Source organism: Rhinoderma darwinii, chromosome 4 (genome assembly GCF_050947455.1).
Source record: "Rhinoderma darwinii isolate aRhiDar2 chromosome 4, aRhiDar2.hap1, whole genome shotgun sequence".
In the NCBI taxonomy this organism is placed as follows: Eukaryota; Metazoa; Chordata; class Amphibia; order Anura; family Rhinodermatidae; genus Rhinoderma; species Rhinoderma darwinii.
In genome coordinates this window covers 23,790,301-23,817,041 of record NC_134690.1, presented here as the reverse complement: position 1 = coordinate 23,817,041, position 26,741 = coordinate 23,790,301, and the positions used below count along the sequence as shown (strand labels likewise).

General features: G+C 42.9%; 1 protein-coding gene and 1 long non-coding RNA gene across 2 annotated transcripts in view; one reads left to right on the top strand and one right to left on the bottom strand.

Annotated features, from left to right (window-relative positions):
• Positions 1 to 18,888, bottom strand: part of RHAG (Rh associated glycoprotein) — a 55,798-nt gene extending 36,910 nt beyond the window's left edge. The window contains exons 1-3 of the mRNA XM_075863829.1: positions 18,696 to 18,888; positions 10,417 to 10,600; positions 7,106 to 7,253 (exon numbers count right to left, since the gene is read on the bottom strand). Coding sequence (XP_075719944.1) covers positions 7,106 to 7,253; positions 10,417 to 10,600; positions 18,696 to 18,858 — 495 coding nt within the window. The 5' untranslated portion in view covers positions 18,859 to 18,888. The remainder of the gene's footprint in view (positions 1 to 7,105; positions 7,254 to 10,416; positions 10,601 to 18,695) is intronic.
• The window catches only part of LOC142760637 (uncharacterized), a 56,663-nt gene continuing 43,447 nt past the window's right edge, over positions 13,526 to 26,741 (top strand). The window contains exons 1-2 of the long non-coding RNA XR_012883331.1: positions 13,526 to 13,589; positions 14,282 to 14,373. This is a non-coding gene — a long non-coding RNA (uncharacterized LOC142760637). The remainder of the gene's footprint in view (positions 13,590 to 14,281; positions 14,374 to 26,741) is intronic.

Here is a 26,741-nt window from a genome sequence, read left to right as displayed (position 1 = left end):
CATCCCCATAGAGAATGCGAACGGGAGCCGTTCCATTCACTATAGTGTACGCCGTCTGTGTGGGAACGGCGCATGCGCCGCTCCCACACAGTCCAACAGGAAGGTCTTCGGCAGAGCAACATCCAGCGCCATTTTCATGTGGACCGGAAGCCGCGGACGGACAGTAAGATGACGACTTCCGGTCGCGGCTTCCGGACATTTGTTCCAGGCAGCGAAGACGCGAGGAGTAGGATCGGAGGCAGCAGCGGCGGCAGGAGCAGGTAAGTTATGTGTAAAGATGGGGGTAAGGAAACAGACAAGTGAGCCCTAATCTACCCGCCACTCAGTCCCTGCCTACTTGCAACGACCCGCCCTAGGCGACGGGGTACAACTGGGCGACGGTCCCTACGCTCAATAAGTGCACGACAGACAAACAGACAAGGGTACACAGAAGCAAGGGAAAAGGGGCAGTTGCCCAAGGCAACACCGTGAGCAACAAGAGTGGTGAACGAGCCGAGTCAAACCAGGAGTGTACGAGGTACCAAACGCAGAGCAGGAGAGTAGTGAACAAGCCGAGTCAAACCAGGAGTGTACGAGGTACCAAACGCAGAGCAGGAGAGTAGTCAGTAAGCCAGGGTCAATATGAAGCAGGGTCAAATGGTTCAAGAAGCTGCAGCAGGGCCAGGAAACAAAACGAGAAGAATCACAAGCAAGGAGGAACAGGAAAGGCAGGTATAACTAGACAGAGGGCGGGAGCTAGCTCCGTCTGGCCAGGCTGTGATAGGCTGTGATAGGCTCTCCCACTCCTAAGCCTGCCATCCTGAGTGGTGGAAGATGGAGTCAGTCTCACAGACATAGAAGCAGGTGCAGACTGGTTACCTATGGGCGTGGATACAGAAGCTGTGCCTGGCAGTACCCCCCCTTTTATGAGGGGCCACCGGACCCTTTCTAGATGGACCTGGTTTATTGGGGAAAAGAAGGTGGAAGCTCCTGACCAATACCCCAGCGTGAAAATCCCGGGCGGGTACCCAAGTCCTCTCCTCAGGCCCATATCCTCTCCAATGGACCAGGTACTGGAGGGAGCCTTGGACCATCTTGCTGTCCACAATCTTGGCCACCTCGTATTCTACCCCCTCAGGGGTGAGAACGGGGACAGGAGGTTTCCTCGAGGGAGCCAAGGACGGGGTGCAGCGTTTTAGGAGGGAGGCATGAAACACGTCGTGTACTCGAAAAGATGGGGGCAACTCCAGTAGGAAGGAGACAGGATTGAGGACTTCAATGACCTTGTACGGCCCTATAAACCGGGGAGCAAACTTCTTGGACGGGACTTTAAGGCGCAAGTTCTTTGACGATAGCCACACCAGATCCCCGACCATAAACAAGGGGTTAGCAGAACGTCTTCTATCTGCCTGAGTTTTTTTGTATGCTCTGGGACGCCTCTAGGTTCTTCTGAACCTGGGCCCAGACTGTGCACAGTTCCCGATGAACGACCTCTACCTCGGGATTGTTGGAACTACCAGGTGAAACGGAGGAGAACCGTGGATTAAACCCAAAATTACAGAAAAAGGGGGAGACCCCTGACGAGTTACTGACCCGGTTATTAAGGGAAAATTCGGCGAGGGGAATGAATGAGACCCAATCATATTGACAGTCAGAGATAAAACACCTTAAATATTGTTCTAGAGACTGATTAGTCCTCTCGGTTTGGCCATTAGTTTCAGGATGGAAGGCAGAGGAGAAGGACAGATCAATATCCAACTTTTTACAGAAGGCTCTCCAAAACAAAGAAACAAATTGTACCCCTCTGTCAGAAACAATATTGACAGGGACCCCATGGAGACGCAGGATGTGTTTGACAAACAAGGCAGCTAACGTCTTAGCATTGGGTAGTTTTTTGAGGGACACAAAGTGGCACATCTTACTGAAGCGGTCTACTACAACCCACACCACCGACTTGCCTTGAGATGGAGGCAAATCGGTGATAAAATCCATGGAGTTATGGGTCCAAGGTCTCTGGGGAATGGGCAAAGAACGTAGTAAGCCCGCTGGTCGGGACCTGGGAGTCTTGGACCTAGCACAAACCTCACAAGCGGCGACGTAGGCCTTAACGTCTTTAGGCAATCCAGGCCACCAGTAGTTTCTGACAATAATGTGCTTTGTACCCAGGATGCCTGGATGGCCAGATAGTGCAGAGTCATGATTTTCCCTAAGTACCCTTAGCCGGAATTGCAGGGGAACAAACAGCTTGTTCTCAAGAAGGTTCCCGGGAGCTGAACCTTGATCAGCAGCAATTTCAGAGACTAAATCAGAATCAATAGAGGAAATGATTATACCTGGAGGCAAAATACAAGCAGGATCTTCCTCCGAAGGAGGGCTGGCCATGAAGCTACGCGACAGTGCATCAGCCTTAATATTTTTAGACCCAGCCCTATAGGTAACCAAAAAATTTAATCTGGTAAAAAATAACGCCCATCGAGCTTGTCTCGGGTTTAGCCTCCGGGCAGATTCTAGGAAAACCAGATTCTTGTGGTCGGTAAGGACCTTTACCTTGTGCCTAGCCCCCTCCAGGAAGTGGCGCCACTCTTCAAATGCCCATTTAATGGCTAAGAGTTTGCAGTTGCCAATATCATAGTTACTCTCAGTGGGCGAAAACTTCCTGGGGAAGTAGGCACAGGGACGGAGATGGGTGAGGGACCTGGTACCCTGGGACAAGACAGCCCCCACTCCCACCTCGGACGCGTCAACCTCTACGACAAATGGCTCCATTTGGTTGGGCTGAACCAACCCCGGGGCCGAGATAAAGCACTTCTTAAGGACCTCAAAAGCCTGGACAGCCTCAGGAAGCCAGCGGAGGACATCAGCACCCTTGCAAGTGAGGTCCGTAAGAGGCTTAGCGATGACCAAGAAGTTAGCAATAAATCTCCTGTAATAATTAGCGAACCCCAAGAAGCACTGTAACGCCTTCAGGGAGGCAGATTGGACCCATTCCGCCACAGCCTGGACCTTGGCGGGGTCCATGCGGAATTCATGAGGAGTGAGGATTTGACCCAAAAATGGTATCTCCTGCACCCAAAACACACATTTTTCGGTCTTCGCAAACAGTTTGTTTTCCCGAAGGACCTGGAGCACCTTCCTGACATGCTCAATGTGGGAGGACCAGTCCTTGGAAAACACAAGTATGTCATCAAGGTACACTACAAGAAATACCCCCCTCTTTGATGCGGATAAGGTTATACGTCCCCCGTAGATCAAACTTAGAGAACCATTGGGCCCCCTGAACCTGATTAAAGAGATCAGGAATCAAAGGAAGGGGATACTGATTCCTTACAGTGACCTTATTCAAGTTACGGTAGTCAATGCATGGCCTAAGACCACCATCCTTCTTGCCTACAAAGAAGAAGCCAGCACCTACTGGAGAAGTAGAGGGGCGAATGTAACCCTTGGCCAGGCATTCCTGGATGTTGTCTCTCATGGCTTCACGTTCGGGACAAGAGAGATTAAATATCCTACCCTTAGGGAGCTTAGCTCCTGGAACCAAATCGATAGCGCAATCGTATTCTCTATGAGGAGGTAACACTTCGGAGGCCTCCTTAGAGAAAACATCAGCGAAGTCCTGAACAAACTTAGGTAGCGTGTTCACCTCCTCAGGGGGAGAAATAGAATTAACAGAAAAACATGACATCAAGCATTCATTACCCCATTTGGTAAGATCCCCAGTATTCCAGTCAAACGTGGGATTATGCAACTGCAACCAGGGAAGGCCTAAAACCAAATTGCACGATAATCCCTGCATCAACAGTACAGAGCACTGCTCCAAATGCATGGAGCCAACAAGGAGTTCAAAAACAGGGGTATGCTGTGTAAAATAACCATTAGCAAGAGGAGTGGAGTCGATACCCACTACCGGGACAGGTTTAGGCAAATCAATCAAAGGCATAGCTAGAGACATAGCAAATTTCACAGACATGATATTAGCAGACGACCCTGAATCCACGAAGGCACTGCCGGTAGCAGACCTACCACCAAAAGAGACCTGAAAGGGAAGCAAGATTTTATTATGTTTCATATTTACGGGAAATACCTGTGCGCCCAAGTGACCTCCCCGATGATCACTTAGGCGCGGAAGTTTTCCGGCTGCTTATTCTTACGCCTAGGACAGGTGTTCACTTGATGCTTGTCATCCCCACAATAGAAGCAGAGACCATTCTTCCTGCGGAACTCTCTACGTTGTTGGGCGGACACGGAGGCCCCGAGTTGCATAGGTACCTCCGAGTCTTCCGTGGAAGAACGAAGCAACGGAACCTCGGGAGGCATCATGGGGAAGTCAGAGGAGAAAACACAAAAACGTTCACGTTTTCGTTCCCTGAGATGTCAGTCAAGTCGTACCGCTAAAGCCATAACCTGATCTAGGGAGTCAGAAGAGGGATAGCTAACTAGCAGGTCTTTCAGGGCGTTCGACAGACCCAACCTAAACTGGCACCTTAAGGCAGGGTCATTCCACCGAGAAGCTACGCACCACTTCCTAAAGTCAGAGCAATACTCCTCAACAGGTCTCTTACCCTGACGTAAGGTCACCAGCTGACTCTCGGCAAAGGCAGTCCTGTCAGTCTCGTCATAAATGAGTCAGAGAGCAGAAAAGAAAAGATCAACGGAGGAAAGTTCAGGGGCGTCAGGAGCCAAGGAGAAGGCCCATTCTTGGGGCCGTTCCTGGAGCCGGGACATAATTATACCCACCCGCTGGCTCTCAGAACCTGTGGAGTGGGGCTTTAATCGAAAATAGAGCCTACAACTCTCCCGAAAGGAGAGAAAAGCCTCCTGGTCCCCTGATAACCGGTCAGGCAACTTGAGGTGGGGTTCAAGAGATGAGGTGAGGGGCACTACCATGGTAACATCAGGCTGGTTGACCCTCTGAGCCAGGGCCTGGACCTGTAGGGAGAGACCCTGCATTTGCTGAACCAGGGTCTCAAGGGGGTCCATAGTAGTGTGAGGGACCAGGGTAGAGTAGGTATATGGACTTGTGATTATGTAAAGATGGGGGTAAGGAAACAGACAAGTGAGCCCTAATCTACCCGCCACTCAGTCCCTGCCTACTTGCAACGACCCGCCCTAGGGGACGGGGTACAACTGGGCGACGGTCCCTACTCTCAATAAGTGCACGACAGACAAACAGACAAGGGTACACAGAAGCAAGGGAAATGTTTAATCACTTAAATACGAACTGTTTAACTGAAAAAAAAAAAAATTCGAGCGACACATTCCCTTTAAAGACACGGCTCCCTCTTGGTTTTCTTCCCATCTCTCTGACCACTTGTTCAGTGTGTCATTTGCTGGTTCTACTTCTTCTCCTCTTCCCCTTGCTGTCGGGTTCCGCAGGGATCAGTCCTAGGTCCTCTTCTCTTTTCTCTCTACACAGCCCCTATTGGACAAACCATCTCCAGATTTGGCTTCCGGTACCTTCTCTACGCCGATGATACCCAATTATATGCCTCTTCCCATACCATTACTCTAATACAAAACACCAGTGATTGTCTGTCCGCTGTCTCTAACATCATGTCTTTTCTCTATCTAAAACTGAATCTTTCTAAAACTGAGCTCTTTGTGTTCCCACCATCTACTAACCTCCCTAAACCTGATGTCTCCATCTCAGTGTGTGGCACTACCATAACTCCTAGGCAGCGCTCCCGCTGTCTTGGGGTTATTTTTGACTCAGATCTTTCCTTTACTCCTCACATTCAATCACTTTCACGCTCCTGTCATTTTCACCTTAAAAACATCTCCAGAATCCGCTCTTTTCTTACTGTGGAAACAGCCAAAACTCTCATTGTTGCTCTGATTCACTCTCGTCTTGACTACTGTAACTCATTACTAGTCGGTCTTCCTCTCACTAAACTCTCCCCTCTCCAATCAATCCTTAATTCAGCAGCGAGGCTCAACTTTCTGACCAACCGCTACACCAACGCCTCTAATCTGTGCCAGTCACTGCACTGATTGCCCATACCATTCAGAATTAAATTCAAACTTATTACTCTCACCCACAAAACTCTCCACAGTGCTGCACCTCCTTACATCTCCTCCCTCATCTCTGTCTACCACCCTACCTGTGCTCTACGTTCTGCCAACGACCTCACATTAGCATCCGCAATAATCCGAACCTCCCACTCCCGTCTCCGAGATTTTTTTCTCGTGCTGCATCAGTCCTCTGGAATGCGCTACCCCAGACAATCAGGTTAATTCCCAATTTCCATAGTATTAGACGTGCCCTGAAAACACTTATTTTTAGACAGGGCAATCACATTCCCTAATCGAATTCCTTTCCCTGGCCCCCCTTTACATTAGTAATGAGGCCCCTTCATTCAGCAGTATCCCCCACACTCATTGCACCGTACTGCATTTCATGTCTGTCATACACTGACACTGGCTGGTGACCGGCTCATGCAGCTTTATATGTACTACCCCATATGTATAAAAGATGGCTGGACCATTGTATTTAAGCAAATTTTACATTTTGTTTCTCCCTTATTTCCTCATAGATTGTAAGCTCTTGCGAGCAGGGTCCTCACTCCTCTTGTTTGAATTGTAAATTAGTTTTGTCAATATGTAATGTCTCATTTTGTCTGTACAATGTATCCCCTGAACTGTAAAGTGCTGCGGAGTATGTTGGCGCTATATAAATAAAAATTATTATTATTATTATTAGATCCTGATAGCGCTGCCTCTCTATCTCTCCCAATGGATGGTGTAGATTTAGGAGTGTGGGGAAGAATCCCTATTTCTTAAAGGGGACTGTGTTGCATATAATGTATATTTGTATACATGCCAGAATAGGGTCTGTTTATTTTGTGCACTGTGCCTTTAACTGTGCACTGTTTATATTGTCCCACCACCCTCTTCTCCTGGAGCGATGTTCCACGAAGACGGACAAGTTGCTTTGCACTGTAATGTTTATTTTTTTCGGCAGGTACTAGCAAATAACCCATAAAGAAAGAACCCATAAGAACTATACATAGGACCCTTTATGTACTATTTTTTTGATGGCGGTATTATTAGAGAGTGAAACAATTCTATAATACTCCCACTTAGAACAAGATTATACTATGTGTTACATAGGTATGAAAATGACACTTACCCCCAAGAAGTTCACAAGATGTTCATTACATGCAAATATGGCTATCTCAAGGATGGCCATAATAAGCATCTGCATGGGGCTCGTCTTCCCCAGAACAGCTCCAAAAGAAATTAACACTGTTGCGGTACTGAAGTCGGCATTTATCATACTGGAAAATTGGAGAAAAAGAAAAAATATAATACATTAATATATAGTACATGAGCCATACTGTAACTATAACCCAATTTATGGGTCTTATCACTATGAACTTTACTGTTGATATGGCCATGTATGCGCAGTTGACCCCTTGTTTATTGCAAAAATGAACACATAAAATGAAATAATTTTACACATGATATCCATTATATTGAAGGGGTAGTTTCAACAAGACATAAGCTTTTTCAATTCCATCCCGACCATCAGCTGATGGATCCGGCTTCTGAAAAAGCTAAAACCATCCCAGAAGACGACAGTGACTGGCCATTCATTTCAATGTAGTATTATATGGCCGGGAAATGATCACCAGAGTGAGAGCTGCTCTTGATTACTCTCTCTTCTCCGGCTATTCGAGGGGTCCAGAGAAGAAGACCCTCCTTCTTTGATGTACATTTGTTCTACAAGGCATATGAGAAGGGGTTGTCCTATTGAGAAAATCCTTTTAAGGTCTAAAATGGGAAACCACTTAAAGTAACAAAACTGATTTGGCAACTTCCCAGTTTAAATGGAATTATGTATTGTAAAGTGACCCGTTTCCTTTTATTTTTTTATTTTTTATAGACTACTGTTTGATTTGTGTGGCAATATATACTGATCAGCCATAACAACAAAAAAAAACTAATATTGTGTAGATTCCTCTCGTGCCATCAAAACAGCTCTGACCCGTCGCGGCATGGACTCCACAAGACCTCTGAAGGCTTCCTGTGGTATCTTGCACCATTACGTTAGCCACAGATCCTTTATGTCCTGTAGCTTGTGAGGTGGGGCCTCAATGGAACCCACAGATGTTTGATTTTCCATATAGTTTATGCCAGTTCTCAGCATAAATTATAGTAAATGTGTTGGGCTGTGGGTGGACCTGCCCCTTCTGCTAAACTCCACCCACTATGAAGGAGCACTATTACTGGTGGGGGAAATGTAACTTCCCTGGTAACTTTCTTCCACCGTAATCCCTATCTACTGAATGACAACAAGCAGGGATTATATATAGATTATATTGGTGGAGTCTTTGAACCATAACCGCAATGAAATTCTAAAACTATACCGCTCAGAGGTCTCTGTTACAGTAATTATCTGACACAACTTCCTAAGCAGAGTAAGAACAGGGCCATTGAAACCAATGTGAATTTGCATAGAGTGTTGTTGCAGAGATTTGCAGAGAAGTTAGTGATCCAAAATATTGGACTCCACCAATGTCACCCACTGACCTAATATATAAATATATATATATATATATATATATATATATATATATATATATATATATATATATAAATTTCTGGGTTGTCTTGGAGTCGGGTGCTGCGCACTTACGCAATGACGCACTGACACTACAGCAAAGGAGCTTGGAAAGTGAGCGGCCCCCCTCACTTTAGTGTCAGTTCACATCACCCAGCTACATAGAAGCTTGCACAGCCGAACTGAAAGCAAAACGGAAGGGGACTCAGGTGAGTATTGGATTTCTTTTTTATCCCCCTGCTCTTTAGTACACCAAATGTTGGAGGCACTATGGAAGAAGTACTTTTACTAATGGGGGCACTCTGTGGGAGCATTATTACTATTGAAGGTACTATTACTAATGGGGGTACTCTGGGTGAGAATTATTATTATGGGTGAGCACTATTACTATTGAGGGCATTGTAAGGGCACTGTTTCTAATGGGACCACTGTGAAGGAGCACTATTACTAATGGGGGCACTGTGGGGGAGAACTTTCACTAATGGAGAGCATAATTACTATTAGGGCATTATTTCTAATGAGGCTCTCTGGGGGAGCATTATTACTATTAAATTCACTATGGAGGAACACTAATATTAATGGGGCAAGGCTTCACACATTTATTTAAGGAAAGACTGCTTGAGCACTATTACTGTCAGGGGCACTATCTACTCACCAAAATTATATTTCAGTGCATTAAGACTGTCAGGGGCACTACCAGTTTGGAATAATTAATTTTGGAGGACAATATGTCTGTGGCACTATTACTGTCAGAGGTTATATTTGCTGGGCACAATTATTTTTTGAGTGCACTGTGTGGCACAAATTACTGTGGTAGGGACTATCTGTTTGGTACTAGTATTTTCAGGAGGACTATCTGTATGACACTAATATTTCTGCAGTATTATATTTGGGGCCACTGGGCAGCATAACAGGTACAGTATTAGGGGTAGTAGCAGGCGCACCCGGATGCAAAGTTTGTGTTGAGAAAGTGGGAAGGATGATGGAAAAGTAAAGAACCTAAGGAAAATGCAGAGACAAGTCGTGGCTGGTAGAAGTGTTCATGGGTATAGGCCGGGTAGCGAAGAAGGGGAAAGAGAATGTCTACCTCAGAGAAGACGTCACCGGTGAGTCACTGGATGTAATTGTTGTGTATTCTGCCTGTGACTGCGTCTGATCAGTATTAGATCTCCACCTTGCTAAAGTTGCATATCCTTGGTGTAGATGATGCCATTCTGTATGATCCCTTGTCATTAACTCTGTGAGGCTGAGTCATATAATGTGATTATGCTCAGAGTTAAAATAATACTTGATATCTGTAATGTTTAATCCTAGGGATGCTAAAAAAAAAAAAAGTGTGATGCTGAAACTATTAAATAGCTGTGGTGTATCATAGCACACACAATAAAATAACAATCTAACATGGCTTAAGCGTGGGTGTGTTTTTTGTGCATGCCTGGGTGTTAGTGTGATTCAGTACTTAGGACTGGGATCCTCAGAGAGACAATGTTGTAACTCAGTTAGTATCCTCCTCCTTCGACCTCCGCTCTTGACTCTCTGGGCTTTGCAGTCAGGGAGTGTGCATGTCCGGTTGCTGGATGGTACCACTGGCCTGGTGGTAACGCTAACTATCACACCACTCAACACCAGGACAGTAGGTCATGGTGCCCCAGTCCCATATTTATGACTTTTCCATATCCAAATCTGCTAACATTTCAGCATTTATGAAGACCACATCCATGCTCGGGTTCTCAACATCTATGAAAATTGGAACAACATCAATCTTGTCTATAAAGATATATCATGAACTTAATCAGCACACAATTTGGGGTGTAAAATCTTTTAATCTCAAGTACAGGTGCCCTTTAAGTGTAAAATATTTCAAAAACAGGAATTACCTTTTGATACCAATGTCAATCTTCCCTTCATGTAAGTGCCACAATCCTTGCATTATTGTTCCCCACTGAAGACCAAAAGCTGCAATAAGTAAATTAATACCGACGCTGCTGAATCCATATCTTTTCAAAAATGTCATCAAGAAACCGAAGCCCACGAAGATCATGACGTGAACATCTTGAAAAACTGCAGAGAAAAAGCGTTCATCCTCTTTATTAAAAATGTAATGATCAGCATTTTAAACCTTTTACGACCCGAGAAAAATTAGGATTTTTTTGTTTTTGCTTGATTCTTTTTGGTTATTATGCTTTTTGTGGGTTGTTTTTTTTTTTGTATATCTACAATTTGTTTTCATATCATGTTATTAAAATAATTGTAAATTGTCATTGTAAAGTCGATTTATACAAACTGTAATCATAACAATACTGTTTTCATAAATCATGTATGTTGTTTTTAACCCTGATTTAATCCAATGTCTGTTACCGCATATTAATTTGCATAGTCAGAATAATAGGGATATCGTTGGGGTTAAAATGTAAATGTGATTGACAGAGATGTTGCACCTTAGATGTTGCCATGTGGTGTCGTTTCGAAAAGGAAACCAAGACTATTTTTACATTAAGGCATGCAAGAATTTTTTCATTTTTGCGTTGCTGCTTTTAGAGAGCCATAAATTTGTATTTCTCCATAAACATAGCCATATGAGGGCTTGTTTGTGGGATGTGTTGTATTTTTCAACGGCACCATTTTTGGGTACATATACACTAAGGGACATCACAATGCGATGTTCTGATTGCTGAGATAATGCTTTGGTATAATCAGTGCAACAAAACATTATTGCTTGTCGGTAGAAGACGGACTGGAAATCTACAAGGTTGTGCCTTTGGCACATTCTAATAGGCATATAGCCATGTTAGGCCCCCTGGCTGCTACGGTAATTCACCGGCATCCCATGATCGTGTCAAGGGGTGCCGTTTGGGTGACAAAGGAAGCACACTCCCTATATCAAACTGTGAGATAGGGGCCGGATGGTGCACAGCCCAGGTAGGGTTGTCGCAGAAAAGATGGAATGAGTACCAGAAGATTTATGGCAACTGATCTTTACTCGACCAGTGATAACAACACACCCGGCCACAGCAGGTAAATCAACAACACTTCCCAATATGAAAGGCACCGCCCTTGTACCGACTCAGGAAGTTCAATTTTAGCTGGCCGGCTTTTACTTGTTGCGGACAGAGCCAAGGGCGCATCAGAGGTTGTCCTGGCAATTTCCGGCATATTCGGCCACAACTGCACTTGCTGACTTACGTGGGCAGGCTCCTGCCCATCACCGACCACAGCTCACATGACTCTGCACACATTGAGAAACTCCTATACATCATACGCAACACGCTTCAGCACCCACAAACTCAAGCCTAATTGAATTTTTTTCTGTCCCTCAGCCAGATTCCTCCTCTTTCACTTGAACAGTGAACACCACTTGGCAGGAACACCACAGTTTTATAGAACAGGCACTGCCCCCAGTGACATGACATGATATTCTGCAACGTCCTGGCAATGTTATGGCGCAGCAGAAATTTTTCCAAGACGGCGTCCGGGCCTTACATTTTGGCGCCAATCAATTTAGTTCACCAGCGAGCCAAACACCTGCCACTCCTGTAATGTTACAATGCAATACAAAATATCAGTACAACACAAAAAAACAGACCTGACAGGCCACTCTTGCTTTGAAACGCCACCTAGGGAATTAAAACAGCACAGAAATCATAGCACCTAAAGGCACAATGCATAAATAAATATACCACACACTAGTATATATACAAGTGTACATAAAAGGCAACACAAAGTCCCCTTTAAGGGTTGTAGTTCTCCCCACACCCTTGCATAACCACCCAGATGCTACAGTCTCTATTGACCACAGCATCTATAGGGACATTAGCCGCCTCCCGCGGTGATCGGCTCTGCACAGCTTCTGTGCCTGCGCTATCACCATGATGCAACTGTTGGTGGCTTAATGTAAGCCAATCAATGACATACACATCATGGAGTCTTATAGTGAACCTGTCACCAGCATTTCACCTATTAAACCAGCAATACCTGGTGGTAGTGGGTGAAAAATAATTTCTATGTCACCTATAATTATCTTCTACGTCAGCTCTGTACCTTTAGTATTCAGTTTTTTAGTGTTCCTGTGCCGTATGCTAATGAGCATAAGAGTCATACCTTAGTTAGAAAAGAGTCATATCTTCATTCCTCAAGCCTTTCCGAGTTAACCCGCCTCCTTACTTTTGAGTGACAGCTTACTTTTGATTGACAGAATTCAGGGCGGGCCTGTATTCGGCAGCGGGCATAAGAAGAGGAATGAACGAGACTGCCGGATTATTACCATAAGAGGCACAAAATGTTTGCAGAAAGCTATTTACTGTCTGAGGAGGAGTTTAGGAGAGGGGATATCAATAGGTGAAATGCTGGTGACAGGTTCCCTTTAAAGGGTTAAAACAAGGGCCCGGGTACCACTAGTGCTGCACACTCTATAGTTAAATCCCTGTATCTGTCCCCTATTTCTTCCTAGCCTACCAAATGTATGTTAGCAAGTAGGTAACAGATAGAAGAGTGTATGACTCCAGGATCAGACTACACAATGTTTGTTTGTAGTCTGTAACCATGGATATAAATACATAGTTCTGCATAGGAGCTCTAGACACAAAATGATAGTAGATTTTTAATTAAGACTATATGCAAATTTGCTTAATTCTTCCCTTTAGATGCATTGGGGTATTAAATTCCCTGTCAAGGTGTTCCTTCCTTTTAATAAGAAGAATTCTACATTCCTTCCGAAATGAGATTCCTAATGTGAAATGATTTTACAACAATATTTTAATTTCTAACATATAGTAAACAGATTTATATTACATTAAATGACTTGTATAATCAAAGGGGGGAATAACACATTATCACTATGTAAGCAGAACATGTTCTTCCACCGTGTGTCTCACTGCTTACTGATAAATTTGTTTATACAAGATCAGGATAAGTTTTTTCCAAGTGCACTTAAAATATTCTGCTAACTCGTTGTGCCAAATAGGATGAATTAGTAATTCTCCCTTCTCCAGAAGCAAAGCCAGATGCAGACAACCCCAGGCTAGGTCCTAACTCGCTATGATGTCACATAGAGGTAAAGTTGATGTTTGTTTTGGGCAACTCTTTTTCATATTTCAGGTCTCCTGCTGAAAAACCAAGTTCAATCCATGGAGGCCCCACCTTGCAACTTACAGGAGTTTATTGCTCTGCTGCTAACGTCTTGGTGCCAGATACCAAAGGAACCTTCAGAGGACTTGTGGAGTCCATTCCTCGATGGGTCAGAGCTGTTTTGCTAGCAGGAGAGGAACTACCGATCAGCTAAATCCTAATCCTAATGTTATAGCTGATTTGTGAATAACATAAGTGTCGACTTGTCCATGCAGAAATTTCATGGAATTGGCTAAGACCTACAATGTCGTCCAATATGGGGGGCATTAAATTGAATAGATGAGTAGTTTCATTATTATTGTTAATTCATTAAGAAATAAATGTAAATGCAAACGTGAACCATCCCTTTAATATTATATAGATACATATATATTCTGTGTGTGTGTGTGTGTGTGTGTGTGTGTGTGCGTGCGTGTGTGTGTGTGTGTGTGTGTGTGTGTGTGCGTGTGTGTGTGTGTGTGTGTGTGTGTGTGTGGGCGTGCGTGTGTGTGTGTGTGTGTGTGTGTATAGAGTAATATATACAGTATGTATGGGATTTTGTGTTCATTACCATAGAGACATAATATTTCATTATCCTATAAATGGATATTTCAGAACCTTCTTGATTAATGTCCCTAGGAAAGATTCTTAAATCTTAGTACAAAAGAAGTCATCATGTTGCTGAAGGAGTTTCCCTCGCCCCGATGCCAGAAAGGAAAGGAAAATTATGTGTAAGGAAAAGCGTTTTAATTTTTCCTCCATTCTCTATGAATTAATGATAAGAACCCAATGCTTCTGAATGAACTCGTGCCTTAATTGTTTTATTAATCAAGGAATTCTGTGGATGGGAAAAAACATCTCGAACCACGTACTTTGCCCAATATAAAATACACAACAGAATTAAATGTTCAGGGAAATATAGTTCTTGCAAGACAGAAAGGGGGGTCCTCAGGTAGGAAGCAGTTACTAAGACCTTGGATTTGAAGTAGAGAAGTCACCAAGCTTACGCGCTGTGTCGGCCATTGTTTCTCTGAGACAGGGGCGTAACTAGGAAAGACTGGGCCCCATAGCAAACTTTGGACTGGGGGCCCCCCTCCCCTGGGTGTCACACAACCCCCCCTGTAGATAGTGCCTTTTTTACAGCCCCCTGTATATAACGCCATACAGCCCCCCTGTAGATAACGCCATACAGCCCCCCCTGTAGATAACGCCATACAGCCCCTCCTGTAGATAACGCCATACAGCCCCCTGTAGATAACTCCATACAGCCCCCTTTTGTAGATAACGCCATACAGCCCCCCTGTAGATAGCGCCATACATCCCCCTGTAGATAACGCCATACAGCCCCCCCTGTAGATAGCGCCATACATCCCCTGTAGATAACGCCATACAGCCCCCTCTGTAGATAACGGCATACAGCCCCCTGTAGATAACGCCATAAAGCCCCCACTGTAGAGAACATCATACAGCCCCCACTGTAGAACACGCCATACAGCCCCCCCTGTAGATAACGCCGCCATACAGCACCCCCCTGTAGTGAACGCCATACAGACCCCCTGTAGATAACGCTATACAGACCCCCCCGTAGATAACGCCATACAGCCCCCCCTGTAGATAATGACATACAGCCCCCCCTGTAGATAATGACATACAGCCCCCTGTAGATAATGACATACAGCCCCCTGTAGATAACGCCATACAGCCCCCCCTGTAGATAACGCCATAAAGACCCCTTTGTAAATAGCGCCATGCAGCCCCCTGTAGATAACGCCATACAGCCCCCCCTGTAGATAACGCCATACAGCCCCCCTGTAGATAGCACCATACAGCCCCCCCAGTAGATAACGGCATACAGCCCCCTGTAGATAGCGCCATACAGCCCCCCATGTAGGTAACGCCATACAGCCCCCCTGTAGGTAACGCTATACAGCCCCCCCTGTAGATAGCGGCATACAGCCCCCCCTGTATGTAACACCATACAGGCCCCCCTGTAGGTAACGCTATACAGCCCCCCCTGTAGGTAACGCCATACAGCCCCAACCCCAAAAAAAATCTGACCTATAGTGTGTCCTACAAAAGACATGTATCCCCTATCCACAGGATAGGGGATACATGTGTGATCGCTGGCAGCGATAAGGAGAACGGGGGACCGAAAGTCCCCCGAAGTTCTCCATGACTAACCTCTGACTTCCGGAGTCTGCGCAGCTCAATAAAAATGAAAGAAGCGCTGGTCACGCATGCGCACAAGCGCGACTGGCGCTCTATTCATTTCTACGGAGCTGCCGACACAGACCCCGGAAGTCCGAGGTTTGTCATGGAGAACTTCTGGGGACTTTCGGTCCCCCGTTCTCCCTTTCGCTGCCAGCGATCACACATGTATCCCCTATCCTGTGGATAGGGGATACATGTCTTTTGTAGGAACAACCCCTTTAATGGCAGAGTGGGAAGATACCTCCCTGCTCTGCCGTAGTGTTCAGTGGCGTCGCGCTGTAGCAGCCGTAGTGGCAGCTAGCGGGGCGGTAGTTACGCCACTGCTCTGAGGTTGACCATTGCTGAGACCTGGCTCTTTGCTCTAGGAACCTGAGCATAGGACCATCCTCTATTACTTTAATACATAAAAAATCAATGTATGGAGCTCTTTCCATATTATCACACGTATGGACACCTTTAAACTAATACTGTCCCGTGAATCAGAGAGGTGGCTGCAACTATGTGGTCACTCTCAATTATAATCTATGGGAGACATGCCAACTGTTAAGCTCAACTGATCTATATATCCCATTCATTATAATAGAGGGTGAGTGTGCATGTGTGGCCATCTCCCTAAAGGGGACATGAAACTGTCATGAAATATTTTCTGTATAAGTAGAGGTCCTATTAATCAGACTCCCACAAACCCTATATATATGGCATAAATGTGTTTAGCCGGATAACCCTTTCACAGCGCTGGTGATGCCCACATCAAAAACATGTTGGATCATCCAATTTTAGAAACAAGAGAACTACTCGATTATGAGAAATCAATACGAGGTTCTCTATAATTACCCCCAGCACAAGATACCAATAACACCAAAGAAAAGTAAAGTGGGGTTATAAGAGAGGCACACAAAGATACATAACAAAAAAATATTCTATTCAAAAAAGGAATACAATTTCTTGGTTAAAAACATTTCAAGATTGCTACAAAAATCAGACACACCCCAATAAGATGGTCCATTCCCTCTAAAAGTAGGTAAAATTCATTTTAATTTGACACTTGGGTTTGAAGATGTTATATTATAGTGCACAGATATTTCCACAAAAGAAATTGGGGAACCAAGGGTCATAGTGAGAGCAGCCGAGGGCCACATGCACCCCCGGGCCACTACTTGGCTAGCATTGTGCTAAGGTATTGAAGACAGGAATATATAAAGTGTGTTCTATATGATCATATCATCAACTGGGTTAGTATGACCATTAAACATGCCCACTACCTTGCCCCTTGACACAATTTGAGTTCATTTTCATGGACTACACAATTCTTCCATGTGCTGAATGGGTCAGCTATGTGGTGAATTGTAGCAGAGTGCCCCCTGCGACCCTACTATCAACCAGTCAGTATACCAATCAGTCTTTTCAACCATGGTAATTTGCTAAGAGCTAGGTATGAGGCCAAATTAGGGGGCTGTGTAGTGGGTGATCATTGCCATTTTATATCAGATGTCCATATGTTAAGCATATGGATGATGGGTGTACAATTCTGTGAATGGAAAGCCAATGAGTTGTTAGAGAAAATTAGGTACGGGCTACATAAACAACAAATTGTGAAGTCCTTGCATGTGTATCTACCTCTCCGCTTTCCTTATCCTTCCACATTATAAATTATAGGGGTGCTACAGTTTTTAAATGTTGTGCTCACATTGTAATTTCTTGTATTTGCTGATAGAGTCCCTGGTCTTGGACACCATTGCTTTATGGAGGTGCTAAATGTGTTCCTCTATAAAGCCAATAGATGTCAATGTACAAAGTTTATAGACTAGACTTGCTAAAGAATGGCTATACAGGCCACCACACCTCTGTATTCTCTTGACTAGTAGAAGGCATTGACATATATGTGTATATACAGTAACCACTAAAATAGATTAAAACATACAGTATTGAAATAACATCTGACATGTAATGTATTGCATTTATGCATTAACCGTATGGACAATATTTTAAATTATATTCAGAAATATATGCCTCCATGAATTTAAATCTGTCTAAATATGTTTGTGTATATATATATATATATATATGTATATATATATATATATATATATATATATATATATATATATATATATATATTTATATATATGTATATATATATATATTTATCTATTTATTTTTTGTTTATTTTTATTTTATTTTTTTCAATAAATTATAAAAACTTTAGCCAATGTCACATCTTATGTTATCTTATATTATGACCAAGTCATTAGTTTTTTTTTCTTTTCTTAATGTAAAATTTGTCTTTGGAAAACTATCACTTTAGAGGAAATCCTGCTTCATGCATGGATGTAATTAGACACAGTCAGACTATTTTCTTGTGCAATATTTCCTGTGATAAGATGTATTTTGGTTTTGGCAGCAATACTTAGTAGCAGTAAATTGTACAGAAATAGTTAAAAAAAAAGTAATTAAATTAAATGAATTAAAAATGTTGTAAATGCATTAGACAAAAAATGACATTCAATTTTAATTAATATCAATTAAAATTAAATCACATTTTCACATGCATTTAATATCAATGGTTATACAATTTTTGTTTTACTGACTATATACCTGCTATGTTGTATTAATTTTATTCCATGATGTTAATCATCAATTAACAAGCTAAAATAATATATAATCATTGAATTAATTTAATTTTTTTTTTTCAAAAACTGAAAATAATTAATTCAAACCAAAAAATGATACAATTTACAAAAAAAATTGCAAAATTTCCTTACAGATAAGAGCAACAAGCAGTTCAGGCAAACATTTCCTATGTATTTAAGAACACAAAACAATAAATTAAAGTGATACTTACATGGATATAGGGCAATAAAATCATCTGTGTCTGTGGCATTGTGGGGAGTTGAATGACTTTGTGTGTCATATCGTACAAATATTCCAAATAAAACTATTAGCAGGATCTGGAGTCCAATTGCCAATATGGAAAATTTAAACCTCATATTAGTGTCGAACGACATAATGACAGTGATGTAACTATGTTCTTGTCAAGTCCTGCAAGAAACTGATAAAGAAAGAGTGTGCAGCCTCTATTTAATGGGTTTCACTAGATATGGATGACACTGCAGAAAGAAAGGGGTCTGGTCAGAGAGGCACTCCCTCCAAAGTTAAATTCTCATTGTACGTGATAACTTGAAGTACAATGTATAGTAAAAAAAACAAAGAAATAACAAGGAATGTATCACATAAAACAGACCATTCACAAATACACACACACTATATATATATATATATATATATATATATATATATATATATATATATATACACACTACCGTTCAAAAGTTTGGGGTCACCCAGACAATTTTGTGTTTTCCATGAAAACTCACACTTATATTTATCAAATGAGTTGCAAAATGACTAGAAAATATAGTCAAGACATTGACAAGGTTAGAAATAATGATTTTTATTTCAAATAATAATTTTCTCCTTCAAACTTTGCATTCGTCAAAGAATGCTCCATTTGCAGCAATTACAGCATTGCAGACCTTTGGCATTTTAGCTGTTAATTTGCTGAGGTTATCGGGAGAAATTTCACCCCATGCTTCCAGAAGGCCCTCCCACACGTTGGATTGGCTTGATGGGCACTTCTTGCGTACCATACGGTCAAGCTGCTCCCACAACAGCTCTATGGGGTTGAGATCTGGTGACTGCGCTGGCCACTCCATTACAGATAGAATAGCAGCTGCCTGCTTCTTCCCTAAATAGTTCTTGCATCATTTGGAGGTGTGCTTTGGGTCATTGTCGTGTTGTAGGATGAAATTGGCTCCAATCAAGCGCTGTCCACAGGGTATGGCATGGCGTTGCAAAATGGAGTGATAGCCTTCCTTATTCAAAATCCCTTTTACCTTGTACAAATCTCCCACTTTACCAGCACCAAAGCAACCCCAGACCATCACATTACCTCCACCATGCTTGACAGATGGTGTCAGGCACTCTTCCAGCATCTTTTCAGTTGTTCTGCGTCTCACAAATGTTCTTCTGTATGATCTAAACACCTCAAACTTCGATTCGTCTGTCCATAACACTTTTTTCCAATCTTCCTCTGTCCAATGTCTGTCTGCTTTTGCCCATTTTAATATTTTCCTTTTATTAGCCAGTCTCAGATATGGCTTTTTCTTTGCCAGTCTGCCCTGAAGGCCAGCATCCCCGAGTTGCCTCTTCACTGTAGACGTTGACACTGGCGTTTTGCGGGTACTATTTAACCCCTTCCCTCTTTAGCCACTTTTGACCTTCCTGACCGAGCCTCATTTTTCAAATCTGACATGTGTCACTTTATGTGGTAATAACTCCGGAATGCTTTCACCTATCCAAGCGATTCTGAGATTGTTTTCTCGTGACACATTGGACTTTAAGATACTGGCAAAATTTGCTCGATATGTTCAGTATTTAATTGTGAAAAACACCAAAATTTAGCGAAAAATTGCAAAAATTAGCATTTCTCTCAATTTAAATGTATCTGCTTGTAAGACAGGCAGTTATACCACACAAAATTGTTGCTAATTAACATCCCCCATATGTCTACTTTAGATTGGCATCGTTTTTTGAACATCCTTTTATTTTTCTATGACCTCACAAGGCTTAGAACTTTAGCAGCAATTTCTCACATTTTCAAGAAAATTTCAAAAGGCCATTTTTACAGGGGCCAGTTCAGTTGTGAAGTGGCTTTGAGGGCCTTATATATTAGAAACCCCCAAAAAGTCACCCCATTTTAAAAACTTCACCCCTCAAAGTATTCAAAACAGCATTTAGAAAATGTCTTAACCCTTTACACATGTCACAGGAATTAAAGCAAAGTAGAGGTGAAATTTACAAATTTCATATTTTTTTGCAGAAATAAATTTTTAGTACAATTTTTTTTATAACACAGAAGGTTTTACCAGAGAAATGCAACTCAATATTTGTTGCCCAGATTCTGCAGTTTTAGGAAATATCCCACATGTGGCTCTAGTGTGCTAATGGACTGAAGCACCGGCCTCCGAAGCAAAGGAACACCTAGTGGATTTTGGGGCCTTATTTTTGTTCGAATAAATTTTAGGCACCATGTCAGGTTTGAAGGGCTCTTGCGGTGCCAAAACAGTCAAAATCCCCCAAAAGTGACCCCATCTGGGAAACTACACACCTCAAGGAAATTATCTAGGGGTACAGTGAGCATTTTGACCGCACAGATTTTTTACAGAAATTATTGGAAGTAGGCCGTGAAAATTAAAATCAACATTTCTTCAAAGAAAATGTAGGTTTAGCGATATTTTTTCTCATTTCCACAAGGACTAAAGGAGAAAAAGCACCGTAAAATTTGTAAAGCAATTTATCCGGAGTAAAAAAATACCCCACATGTGGTAATAAACGGTTGTTTGGAGACACGGCAGGGCTGAGAAGGGAAAGAGCGCTATTTGGCTTTTGGAGCTCAAGTTTAGCAGGAATGGTTTGCGGAGGCCATGTCACATTTACAAAGCCCCTGAGGGGACAAAACAGTGGAAACCCCCCACAAGTGACCCCATTTTGGAAACTACACCCATTGAGGAAATTATCTAGGGGTATAGTGAGCGTTTTGACCCAACAGGTTTTTTGCATAAATTATTGGAAATAGGCCCTGAAAATTACAATCTAAATTTTTTCAAAGAAAATGTAGGTTTAGCTAATTTTTTCTCATTTCCACAAGGACTGAAGGAGAAAAAGCACCGTAAAATGTGTAAACCAATCTCTCCCGAGTAAAGCAATGCCCCACATGTGGTAATAAACGGCTGTTTGGAGACACGGCTTGGCTTAGAAGGGAGAGAGCGCTATTTGGCTTTTGGAGATCACATTGAGCAGGAATGGTTTGCGGCGGCCATGTCACATTTGCAAAGCCCCTGAGGGGACAAAACAATGAAAACGCCCAAAAAGGGACTCCATTTAGGAAACTACACCTCTTGAGGAATTCATCTAGGGGCGTAGTGAGCATTTTGACCCCACAGATGTTTCATAGAATTTATTAGAATTGGGCAGTGAAAATAAAAACAATCCTTTTTCTTCAATAAGACGTAGCTTTAGCGCAAATTTTTTCATTTTCGCAACAAATAAAGGAAAAAAAAGAACCCAACATTTGTAAAGCAATTTCTACCGAGTACGGCAATACCCCATATGTGGTCATAAACTGCTGTTTGGGCACATGGCAGGGCTCAGAATGGAAGGACCGCCATTTGGAGTGCAGATGTTGCTGGATTGGTTTCTGGGCGCCTGTGGGCCCAAAACAGTGGAAACCCCCCAGAAGTGACCCCATTTTGGAAACTACACCCCTCAATGCATTTACCTAGGGGTGTAGTGAGCATGTTAACCCTGCAGGTGTTTTGTAGAAATTAGTGTGAACTCGATGTTGCAGAGTGAAAATGGGATTTTTTTCCACAGATATGTGGACAATATGTGGTGCCCGGCTTGTGCCACCATAACAAGACAGCTCTCTAATTATTATGCTGGGTTTCCTGGTTTTAGAAACACCCTACATGTGGCCCTAATCTCTTGCCTGGACAGTCGACCAGGCTCAGGAGTGAAAGCGTACCATGTAAAATTGAGGCCTAATTTGGCGATTTACAAAGTATTGGTTCACAACTGCAGAGGCTCAGATGTGAAATAATAAAAAAAAACCCCTGGGAAGTGAACCCATTATGGAAACTGCACCCTCAAGGCATTTTCACCCCACAGGTCTTTTCCATAAATGAATGCGCTATGGATGGTGCAAATTAAAAATTTATATTTTTCCCTAGATATGCCATTCAGTGGCAAATATGTCGTGCCCAGCTTATGCCACTGGAGACACACACCCCAAAAATTGCTAAAAGGGTTCTCCCGGGTATGACGGTGCCATATATGTGGAAGGAAACTGCTGTTTGGGCACGCTGTAGGGTTCAGATGGGAGGAAATGCCATTTGGCTTTTGGAGCGTGGATTTTGCTTGGTAGTAGTTTTGTTTGGAGTCTTACTGGTGTTTCCGTTTATAATGTAGGACATATGTAAGCCGGGCGAAGTATATAAGGGGCATAGTCAGGTGGTATAATAATGGGGTAAAAAAAAACAATAAAATAATCCATAGATGTGTGTTACGTTGTGACACAATCATTTCTGCACAGGCCGGTGTCACACTGATATATGGCGTCCTTTATTATCCCCCTTTTGGTCCACACTCCGCGCCTTTGTAGTTTGGGGAATTTTGCTAGGAAGTGTTGTCCTGGTATAATACGGGCACCGTCGCTTCCAGCGGATATGTTTGGGCCCTCCCTTTCCTGGTTCCCTAATTTTAGGTCCTTGATAAATCGCCTCTTCAAACAGAAGAAATGTTCCCCTCGGGCACAACTGCATATTTTTTTATTTCCTGACTTATTGGAGCCATAACTAATTTTATTTTTCATAGACGTAGTGGTATGAGGGCTGGTTTGTTGCGGGACGAGCTGTAGTTATTATTGGTACCATTTTGGGGTACATGCGACTTTTTGATCACCTTTTATCCTATTTTTTGGATGCCAGGTAAACAAAAAATCGCAATTCTGGCACACCTTTTTTCGGGTTTTTTTATACAGCGTTCACCACGCATTATAAACTACATATTAACTTTATTCTGTGGGTCATTACGATTCCGGCGATACCTAATTTATAGCACTTTTTTATGTTTTACAACTTTTTGCACAATAAAATTACTTTTGTAAAAATAATGTATTTTTTCTGTCGCCAAGTTGTGAGAACCATAACTTTTTAATCTTATTGTCGACGGAGGTGTATGAGGGCTTGTTTTTTGCGGGACGAGCTATAGTTTTTATAGGTACCATTTTTGGATACGTGCGACTTTTTGATCACTTTTTATTGTAACATTTGTAGGGCAAAGTGACTAAAAAACAGAAACTCTGGTAACGTTTTTTACGTTTTTTTTACGCTGTTCACCGCGTGCAATAAATAATATAATATTTTGATACATCAGGTCGTTACGGTCGCGGCGATACCAAATACATATGGTTTATTATTATTTTTGAATAATAAAGGACTTGATAAGAGTAAAAGGGGGATTGTGTTTTATTTGATTACTTGAAACTTTTATTGTTTTCAAACTTTTATTATTTGCACTTTTTTTTACACTTTTTTTATACTTTTTTTACACTTTTTCTCAAGTTCCACTAGGGGACTTGAAGGTCCAACGGTCAGATTTTTTTTTTTCTAATACATTGCACTACCTATGTAGTGCAATGTATTAGATCTGTCAGTCATTCACTGACAGCAAGCCGATTATGCTTCGCCTCCCGGCGGGGCCTAAATCGGCTTCCGTAATGGCAGAGCAGGAGACCATTGTGTCTCCTGTTGCCATAACAGCAGTCGCCAGTCCTGATTGCCTGTCAGGGCTGGCGATCTGCTAGTAACCGCTACGATGCAGCAATCGCTTTTGATTGCTGCATCGAAGGGGTTAATGGCAGGGATCAGAGTTAGCTCCGGTTCTTGCCGTTTCAGGTGGATGTCAGCTGTACAGTACAGCTGACTTCCACCGCTGATGACGCCGGATCAGCTCCTGACCCGGCGCCATCTTGCCGGCAGCTACGGAAGCCGATCAGGCTCCGCCGCCGGGCGGATCTTGACCGGCTTCGGTGCTAGGCAGACCGGGAGGCCAGTATTAGGCCTCCGGTTGCCATTGCAGCCACCGGAACCCCGGCAATTTCATTACTGGGGTTCCGATGAGCTGCAAACACCTTAAGTGCAGCGATCGCGTTTGAGCGCTGCACTTAAGGGGTTAATGGCGGGGATCGAAGCTAATTTCGGTCCCCGCCATTACAGCCGGATGTCAGCTTTAAGATACAGCTGAGATCCGGGGATGATGGCACCGGCTCAGCTTCTGAGTCGGTCCCAAACATTCGGCGTACATGTACGGCAAGATGCGGGAAGTCAATGCTTTCCATGACGTACATGTACGGCAAATGTCGGGAAGGGGTTAATGAAGCTGCCAGTTGAGGACCTGTGAGTCGTCTATTTCTCAAACTAGAGACTCTAATGTACTTGTCTTGTTGCTCAGTTGTGCAGCTGGGCCTCCCACTTCTCTTTCTACTCTGGTTAGTGCCTGTTTGTGCTGTCCTCTGAAGGGAGTAGTACACACCGTTGTAGGAAATCTTCAATTTCTTGGCAATTTCTCGCATGGAATAGCCTTCAGTTATAAGAACAAGAATAGACTGTCGAGTTTCACATGAAAGCTCTCTTTTTCTAGCCATTTAGAGAGTTTAATCGAACCCACAAATGTAATGCTCCAGATTCTCAACTAGCTCAAAGGAAGGTCAGTTTTATAGCTCCTCTAAACCGCAAAACTGTTTACAGCGGTGCTAACATAATTGCACAAGGGTTTTCAAGTGTTTTCTAATCATCCATTAGCCTTCTAACACAATTAGCAAACACAATGTACCATTAGAACACTGGAGTGATGGTTGCTGGAAATGGGCCTCTATACACCTGTGTAGATATTGCATTAAAAACCAGACGTTTGCAGCTAAAATAGTCATTTTGCACATTAACAATGTATAGAGTGTATTTCTGATTAATTTAATGTTATCTTCATTGAAAAAAACTGTGCTTTTCTTGCAAAAATACATTGTGTTTGCTAACTGTGTTAGAAGGCTAATGGATGATTAGAAAACACTTGAAAACCCCTGTGCAATTATGTTAGCACCGCTGTAAACAGTTTTGCTGTTTAGAGGAGCTATACAACTCACCTTCCTTTGGGCTAGTTAAGAATCTGGAGCATTACATTTGTGGGTTCGATTAAACTCTCAAAATGGCTATTAAAAGAGAGCTTTCATGTGAAACTCGACAGTCTATTCTTGTTCTTAGAAATAAAGGCTATTCCGTGCGAGAAATTGCCAAGAAACGGAAGATTTCCTACAACGGTGTGTACTACTCCCTTCAGAGGACAGGACAAACAGGCTCTAACCAGAGTAGAAAGAGAAGTGGAAGGGCCCGCTGCACAACTGAGCAACAAGACAAGTACATTAGAGTCTCTAGTTTGAGAAATAGACGCCTCACAGGTACTCAACTGGCAGCTTCATTAAATAATACCCGCAAAATGCCAGTGTCAACGTCTACAGTGAAGAGGCGACTCCGGGATGCTGGCCTTCAGGGCAGAGTGGCAAAAAAAAAAACCCATATCTGAGACTGGCTAATAAAAGGAAAAGATTAATATGGGCAAAAGCACACAGACATTGGACAGATGAAGATTGGAAAAAAGTGTTATGGACAGACAAATCGAAGTTTGAGGTGTTTGGATCACACAGAAGAACATTTATGAGATGCAGAAATACGGAAAAGATGCTGGAAGAGTGCCTGATGCCATCTGTCAAGCATGGTGGAGGTAATGTGATGGTCTGGGGTTGCTTTGGTGCTGGTAAAGTGGGAGATTTGTACAAGGTAAAAGGGATTTTGAATAAGGAAAGCTATCACTCCATTTTGCAACGCCATGCCATACCCTGTGGACAGCGCTTGATTGGAGCCAATTTCATCCTACAACAGGACAATGACCAAAAGCAAACCTCCAAATGATGCAAGAACTATTTAGGGGAGAAGCAGGCAGCTGGTATTCTATCTGTAATGGAGTGGCCAGCGCAGTCACCAGATCTCAACCCCATAGAGCTGTTGTGGGAGCAGCTTGACCGTATGGTACGCAAGAAGTGCCAATCAAGCCAATCCAACTTGTGGGACGGCCTTCTGGAAGCATGGGGTGACATTCCTCCCGATTACCTCAGCAAATTAACAGCTAGAATGCCAAAGGTCTGCAATGCTGGAATTGCTGCAAATGGAGCATTCTTTGACAAAAGCAAACTTTGAAGGAGAAAATTATTATTTCAAAT